At 45.8% G+C, this 8,486-nt stretch overlaps 1 protein-coding gene across 1 annotated transcript; it reads right to left on the bottom strand.

The window, feature by feature from the left end:
- Positions 1-2,272: 2,272 nt before the first annotated feature.
- On the bottom strand, positions 2,273-8,031 carry LOC106580665 (RNA-binding protein MEX3A-like). Its single transcript, XM_014161968.3, has 2 exons — positions 7,239-8,031; positions 2,273-3,554 (listed from the first exon to the last, which is right to left on the bottom strand). The coding sequence occupies exons 1-2, from the start codon at positions 7,651-7,653 to the stop codon at positions 2,425-2,427; spliced, it is 1,545 nt and encodes a 514-aa protein (XP_014017443.1). The 5' UTR covers positions 7,654-8,031; the 3' UTR covers positions 2,273-2,424.
- Positions 8,032-8,486: the final 455 nt, after the last annotated feature.

Genomic DNA, 8,486 nt, shown 5'->3' with positions numbered 1-8,486 from the left:
TCCAACGGCTCTAATCCACCCTCCCTCCCTCTGAAATCCCCAGGCTGGGGCTAAGGCAGAGGCAAAGGGTGTGTAATTTGATTCAGCATGAGCGGTGGCTAAATGGGGCGTTTCCTCCGCTTTCCTGTCAATTACAATCGTCTGATTTCATTCTGAAGGCCCAGTGCTAGCCTGCCATTGGCTAAGCCTGTGTGTTTGTGGTGAGTGGGCAGCTGCAGGATGTCCCATACAGACGGGAGATAAGGGGGGGGGGGCTCTCTATGGAAACTTCGATCTGCACTCGCTCTCTGTCACAAAGGCCTCCATCCAAATTGGGATGGGGTGATGAACTCCAAGTGATCAGACTCCTCGTACTCTTAAATGATATATGTCTGCATGTTTTCATACCCTTATCTTATTGAGAACACATGGAGACATCTAGTTCATTGGGAAATTTCAAAGAATTGGATCTGTGTGTCAGAATGTTACACCTGGTAATTACTGTATCTACTGACACTGTAGATATCCTTTCTTTCTCCAAAGTCCCCTCACTCTCATTTCAGAGCTGGCAGCCTGTTCAGTTGGTCTCTTTCTTTCAAATGCTGCTTTTTTCCTGAGTGTTGGGACAAAGGAGGCCCCTCTCCCCAGTAGGGATAGCTCAGAGCAGCAGAGAAGGAAAGAGGGAGGGGGATACGGAAGGAGGGGTCCCATTCGCCCAGCTGCACCCAGACTGGACCTTCTGTGCCTGTGACAGAGGGATGGGGCGGTCAGCACCAGGGTCCCCCGCACGGTCCGCACCTGGACCGGACAATTTGCCTAATTATCAATGAGTCTCTCCGGACCGTGTCCGAGCACTCCAGGCCCACGCCACCACTGGGCATAGACAATACGCCCCACACAGGGAGGCAATGCATTGTGGGTCGGCTGCAGTCATTACTACCCTCAATAGCCAACTATCGAACAGTAAGCGGGGGGGGTGCACTCCCAAAGAAAATAGAAAAAGAGGGGGCTAAAAAAGACCTCCAAGTTGAGGTCAGATCCACAGTGCGCTATTAAACACCTGCTCCTGCACAGCTCTGATAATTATAGGCCTCTGAGCTAAAATACAAAGCTGCTGGACGGGGGTGGCGAGGGAGCTCTGTGGATGGTGGTACTGTATTCTAGGAGCTTTTCGCCCATTTAGGCACACTCTATTACCAATTCAGAGAACAGCTCAATGTTTTCCTCAGCTTCTGTCCACTCTAATGGCTGACGCTCTAACTGCGCAAACCTCAGAGAGATGCCTGTCAAAAGCGACTCTCGTTTTTGTCCTACATCGTTCAGACAACAGCTAAATTACCACATAAGACAATAAAGTGGGTATTAGTTGGCTTTGAAACTAGTCCGTCGGGGAGACGGATCTCCCAAATTAGCCAACTGGAAGAATTCCAAGGCTTTTGGCCTCACAAATGAAATCAGTGCTTAACACCGGCGAAAGAAACATGCTTTTCAAGTGCCACGAGGATCAGGCATCGCTGAAACTTTTCACCAAACTGCAGTGATATTCAAGGTGTAACAGAAGTCAACATTTCAGCAATACAAATGTGTAGCATTCATTCACCTCTTAGTGAAAAACAAAATCTATAAAACATATCTGCATAAAGAAAGGCGTTTGTCTGCTATTCTGTCCTATATGTTACCATTCTTACAGGTGTTTAGGGAGGACTACCAGGTATAACCACGAGCTTGTAAAGGGATACAAATGTCAGAAAGGTGACAATGATGGAATAGTCTGTCCTTCGATTGGAACAAATTTAGACTTTCAATGACAATATCACAGTTTGTTGCATTTTTTTGTTGTCGCCACATTGGGGGATTTACCTTTTCATCAGCTACGTAATTTTTCTGGATGATTGACAATCATTAATCTGACTATCCAAAACTAAGACGATTGTAAGGTGCAATGAAAGATTCAATATTTTTCCTTCTGTTTGATTTTGACCTCCCATATCATTCAGGTACAGATAAGATACCAGGGAGTTAAACTGAACCTCAATGATCACCTCCTTCCTTTCCTCCATATAAAACCACTTCATGGTAAAATAAATCTGAATCGTAAAATGTTCACGTTCCTATCTACTCCGCCCACACTGTGATTCGTGAATGAAAAACAGCAGCAGTAAAAAAAAACTGAAAAAATGCTAGGTACTATACTTTTCTTATAAACAAAACTTTTATAAAATATATATGTATATATATATATATATATAAAAGAAAAAATTCAAAATATTTCTTATACTTTTTAGTAAAGCAAGCAGTGCCTTCTAAAATATCTGCTTGTTTGTTTAAAATTTTCTGAGAAAAGAAAAGTATAATAATAATAATAATAATCATAATAATAACAGTAAATAATTGTCAAACAAACACTGTGATAAAACGAATGATAAAAACTGACGTGGTGTTTTTTTAGGAGAATATTCGGATAGCCTGAGAGACCAGGGTGTGGCACACCGGGCACTCTGGATGGTTGAGCTCACAGATGCGGATGGCACACTCCATGCAGAAGAGGTTGTGGCCGCAGGGCACCAGGGCGGCCGTCACTTTGCTCTCGAAGCAGGTCATGCAGTCCCGGAGGATGGCCGGTGGTGAGTCCGGTACAGGGAGGCGTCCAGGGAACCCCACGCCCGAGGTTGGCTCGCTGTGGGCACGACGGGCCTGGGCATGAGGCGAGCCAGACAGAATAGTGATGCTGGTGCCCGAGGAGTTGCCGTTGTTCCCGCCACAGGGGTCAGAAAGGCCTGGAGAGAGTCTGGTCAGGGGCAGGGGCAGGCCTCCAAAGCTCTTGGAGCGCTGCTGGGCATAGAAGGCCACCTGTTTTGGGTAGTCTGGGTCTCCCCAACTCTGGGTGCCCTCTGAGCCAAAGTAGGAGCAGGGCTTCTCTCCAGGGCTGTTGAAGTTGCCCTTGCTGAAGATTACCCCACCTCCTTCCCCTCCTCCAACCATGGCATCTGAGAAGTTCTGGCGGAAGCTACTGGTCAATGGCTTGCGCTGGCCCCCCTGCAGACCCCACACCTGCTGCAGGCGGCTCTCCAGACCCCCGGAGCCTACTGGGCTGCCGCCTTCCGGCCCCAGGCAGTCATTCTCGTTGTTGTGGTCGTGCAGACCTCCCGTTCGGAATGCGATGTGCGCCTCGATCTCCTCACGGGCCCTCTCGGCATTGCTGGGTGATCCCGTGATCTCGAAGACAGGGTCACGGTCTCGGCTAGGGGTGACAATGTAGGTGCAGGTTTGCTGTTGGATGCGTTTGATGGTGGAACCCTTGGGCCCCACCACCAGCCCCACCACGCGGTAGGGCACCCTCACCTGGATGGTGGTCTGGCCTGGCAGGGGCGCAGGCGGGGAACCGCTGAAGGACACGCCAAGCTTGTTGCGGGACGCTCGGAGCATGGAGAAGTGCTCGGCGGCAGAGATGATCTCACGCCGGGCCAGGGCCACATCCTCCTTTCGGCCCGTGATGAGAAACACAGGCTCCTCACCCCTCACAGGGGTCTTGATGTAGGTGTTGGTCTTGGCCCGCAAGGCTTTGATCTTGCAACCTGCAGAAACAAAAAGGCAAAGTTTGAAAATGGCCAAGGTCACAATGAATTCAATTTTCTGTTACACTCATCAAATATAAGGAATTTGAAATAGCTAAGATTGTTACTACTACATGGTAATACAAAGCTATTTTTTATGTTTTCCTCTTCTATGGAAACAAAGACAGAATTGATAGTTGACCTTTGACATACCTTTTTAAAAGATGGCAAATTTTGGTCTAAAATGCTCGCAACTTCAGAGTTTTTAGACAGTCCAGCAATGGTCACCAGTCTTTATCCCCTTTACAACATTTTACAGTATTATACTTTTTTTCAATTTCTGCCAAGGTTATCATTACTAAGTCATATGTTTTCACATGACATCAAGTCTCAATCTGCTGTAAAATCTTAAATAATTGAAGAGACTGTAGACATCAAAGTATTTTTAGAATACCCCTTTATTGAATTTCCTATGTACAAACATTGATAAACAGATGAGTTATTGTACCTGTTTCCAAAGGACATCAGAACTATTCTGTGCTATGGCTACAATTATGGATGCATTCAACAGTGTTGCCATAAACAACCAGCCCCTCTCCTTGAACTGACAAGTCTGGTACCTCCGGCCCACACATACATCATTTTGGGGTCGTTTATTGCAGTGCATTTGCTCTGTTTTTGATCAGTGTGTAAAATCTGACTATATTAAGTGCTTTTAGCGAGATCCTAGATGTGAGAGAGTACAGGCTAATGCTATTTCATGTCAAATCACCTTAGTCTCTAATACTGAGACGTTGTAATAATAAAAAGAGGGGAATAAATAAATGAGTAATTGTAGAGTAGGGTTGTTAAGAGCACTTGAGGTCAAGAGGGATATGGTAAACACAGCCGTACTCTGTATATTACACCCAACAGGAAACGGTATGCAACGCCCCACTACGGCAGCCTGTGGTGACATATATACGCAGGTGTGCAGCTACCGTTCTCATTCTGAAATGCAAGTTTATTTTCCACCTCTAAGAATCCCTGAGTGTCTCCCCTTAGCAGGGTCTTTAAGAGGCGTATGTATGTCCGTGGTCTGGTAACAATAACTATCAATTTATTCAATGGTCAGGCCTCAGCTCGTCTTTCTGAGTAGCACTACAAATCACAGCACACCATTACATCAGTAGCCTAAATACACTTTACTTTACTTACTTTATTAAATGCCGTTTTTTCAGGGACAGTACACATTAATCAACATTACTGTAAAAGTGCCCGTTTTAGCCAACCTGCTTGTTTCCAACTGCAGTCCCTGGGCAGGGACTTTAGCAGTGTGGATCAAATGTCATGATCACCTCTAACTGAGGGAAATGTGCTTCCCTAATGCTACTAAATAGCCCCACTTACTAGGGCACAAACTTCAGAAGCCTGGATGGCACTGACCGAGTGACTCAGTGAGGCTCAGAGGGCTGAAGAGTTCAAACTACAATTCTTATTTATTTATTGAGGACGATGGCGGTGATGATATTAGCTGGGGTTCAAGCATGATGGTGTTAGAAGGAACACTCAAGCTTTATAATATGTATGATATAATATGTAATAACCACAATGTTATTATATTAAACCATGTGTTAACTTAGGATAGATGTACGTTTTTGTGATCCTATGTAGCAGGAAGGTGAATGGATATTTAAGTTGAGACCAATAGGCGACGTAAAAACTTTAAACTATGAACAGAGGAGACAAAGAAAAGTACTCCACTGGAACCTTTATAATTTCCTTCAGGCAAATGACAAAGATCATTCTAGATCATTCCACAACTGTGTGCCATGTCGTTCATTTGGAGAGCATGCTTTCCAGTACTGTGTTCATTGTTAGTGGCGCATGCACATCAAACCCACCCTTGACCTAAAGTCGTAATAATATAGCCCTAGACGACACAAAATCATCCTCCAGAATCAATTCAAATGACTTTGACAAAGGACAAAACGATAATATTTGCCTCTCCAGGACGGGACATTAACTTGCCAGATTCACCAGGCAGTAATCGACCCTGGGAAGGAGGGCGTTAAATGTGAACTAACTAACGAGGCCCTGAATCAAAAGGAGCTCATCCCAAATCCCCCAAATCAGCACTTCTCAGTCAACACAAAGCCCTCTGCTGCACTTGTGCTCACTGGATCCACCCTCTGGTTGTCTTCAGTTACCCCATTAAAATGCGAAGCTTACACTTCAGAGTAACGAACAGGAGACGCACAGGAAGATGAGGGCACTTAACGGCACAACAAAAACCAGATCCCCACATCTGTGGAAAAAAATGGAGTTGAAGCAAATGGTCTCTGTTGCCTTGGACCCACTTGACATTGTGGGGACCTGTTTATTTGTGTAACACCAAAAACATGAATTAGGATTCACTGGCTGAATTGGTTTCCCTTACTTACACCCCCACCCCCCCTCCCCTCCCATTAGGTAAGGGAGCCATTGGTTTGGGTGTCTGGGTGTGACTCCCTTTCAATGCCCAGTGCCTCTGACCCACCCATTTATCCTTGCTTGTCTAACCAACCCCTCTGTATCTTTTGGACTCATCATAACAGAGCCAGTCAACAATAGGTGCAGTCAAACAAAAACACCCACATCGCACAAAGCAATAAATAAAAATCAACAACCTTGAGTTGCTGGTTCTGAGAGTTGGACAGGCTACAAGCAATCTGGAGAATCAATATATTACAGTCTGATAAATAGCCATTTTGAGTTGATCACAATAACAATATGGGCAATAGGTTTTAAAAAGGCCACATGTTTTGTTATTATTTGTTCTTATCTTATATCAGAAAATAGAAGAACCACAGAACATTCAACTCGACACGTTGGTCCAACTTCTGGCTGAGTCACGCTTCGATTCCTATGATCATCCCGAGTGTCTACTGGTAACACTGCCTAATAAGGTACCCCTCCCCTCACACCCTCTCACTTTCACACCTTTGTTTGACAGCTGCTGTCATTCAAGTTCATGTCGAGGTCTTCGACAATTACTCAATACACAGATATATCCATCTTAAATCTGGGAATTCACTTTTAAACTGCCCAAGAAAAGAGAAAATAGAGAAACACTCTTGCCATTGTCTAATTGTGTCACTGGGGCAGTCAGCAACAAAAACAACGAACATAATTAGAATTTACGAACCCGAAAACCACAGCTTGAAAACGTCAATCGTTACTCAAATACAAGTTATATTCACAATAAAGAGAAGAAATCATTTGGGCGAACGAGATTCCTCGGTTACCAGTAGCACGTTGTTGTTTTTTTTAACAGTCTCGCGCGTTCAGACGACAAAGGAAGCAAGTGCGATCCCTGCCTGAAGTGTGCGTCTGTGAGCTGACAGTGATGGCTGGATGTAGAATAATGCGCCCATGAGGTAACGGTTACAGTCCTGCTTTGTGTCTCCCCACATTTGAAATTCACTAGACGGACAATAGAACCGAGCCTAGTTGCAACAATGTTGCAGTTTCTGCCACTGTATGTTAACTTGAAACAGATTTGTTACCATGGTCAAAGAGTGGTAGAATACAACAAAAAATAACACCACTCCCTTTTCTATATCAATAACACCAGCTAACGTAACAGTTAGAGCATTACCAAAACACCCTACAAACTACAGGGAGACACATTTAGCTCAGAACTGCAACATAACTTTCAATAGGAACATTTGGTAGGAATCTTACCTTGTCTCCCCACTATTTCGGCCACATGTTCTGAGCTGGGCACGGGGACGCATTCTGTTATGTTGCAGCCTCGTCCTTTCGTCTCACTTGAACCCTCGTACAGGACACATAACTTGTTCTTCCCTTGCAAAAGCCCTGTGTCACCACCACCTCCGCCAATATTATTGGTATGGTTGTGATGGTTATTGTTATTGTTACTCCGATCCTGTACTCCCGTTCCAGGAGCCCCGCCACCGTCCTCGCCTTCACCAAGCCCCAGTAGAGACAGCTGGCCCAGCGCGACCCTCAGGGCACGGGAGTCATCTTCTTCCTCGTCGGGTGGCACCAGGAGACCTTCGCTTCCGAACCCGGCTATATCCCCGCCGTAGCCCCCATTTTTCTCCATGATCCCTGCTAGAACCAGCAGGCTAGGCATGGCTAACAAAAGAGTGTGAGACAAAGACAGGGGAAAGAGACTGGAGAAACAGCACCCGTGCCGCCTCCCCGCCCCCTCCTCCTTCCAATTCTCCCTCTGCGCTAGTCCCTCCCATAGACCGGCCCCTCTCTCTGTCTGCTATAGGCCTACTTGCGATACAGTATTCTCCCAGCTCTAGGCAAACGGGACACAACGCCGTCTGCACGGAGAGGGGCTAGGCGATGTATCACTCCACCCCGTCTGGTATACAGTCCCCTCCTTGCTGAGACAAAACGAGCCGCCCTCCCGTTATACCATTCCGTCTCAGGTTCCCAAGCCTGTGGCATCTCAGAAACCAACCCCCGCGTTTTCCCCCACGCATAGAAAAAACTATAAAAATATCCCCTCCACCTTTTCTTTGTCCATATCAGCCATGCGTTAGATCCAAGCCACGCTACTCATTCCCCATCCCTGCAATGCAAGACCGCAACGGTCTTTGTACTGTATGCTACTTACACAAGGATGCATGGACTATAGCCTAATAATTCCCCCTAAATAAAATGTCAAAAGTGGATCCATTTAGGATTGTTTCCCGATTCAAGTGACTATTTGGGCACCAGAGTGTACTGTTTTGGTATATTTGCAATGTGGTATTATCTATGGTGGGACGCACAGCAGTAGCCTATGGAGGGATAGATGGACTTTGGAGGGAGTTTATTTGTGGAATCTTAACGACTTCGTTCACTGTATGGGGAGGATTTTCGTTATTCTTACTATCGAGAATGAAAGAGTTAAGTGACATTTCGGGGGTCCGCCCACCCCACTAGTCGTGGGTTGCGGCAGGTCACCGCGTT

This window comes from Salmo salar, chromosome 02 (assembly GCF_965601325.2).
Source record: "Salmo salar chromosome 02, fSalSal1, whole genome shotgun sequence".
Lineage (NCBI taxonomy): Eukaryota > Metazoa > Chordata > Actinopteri > Salmoniformes > Salmonidae > Salmo > Salmo salar.
This window is presented reverse-complemented; position numbering and strand designations above follow the sequence as displayed.

Coding starts and splice junctions, on each gene's coding strand:
- LOC106580665 (XM_014161968.3), bottom strand. CDS start 7,653: ATGCCTAGCCTGCTGGTTCTAGCAGGGATCATGGAGAAAAATGGGGGC. Junction 3,555..7,238: donor CGAAATAGTGGGGAGACAAG/GTAAGATTCCTA, acceptor TTGTTTCTGCAG/GTTGCAAGATCAAAGCCTTG.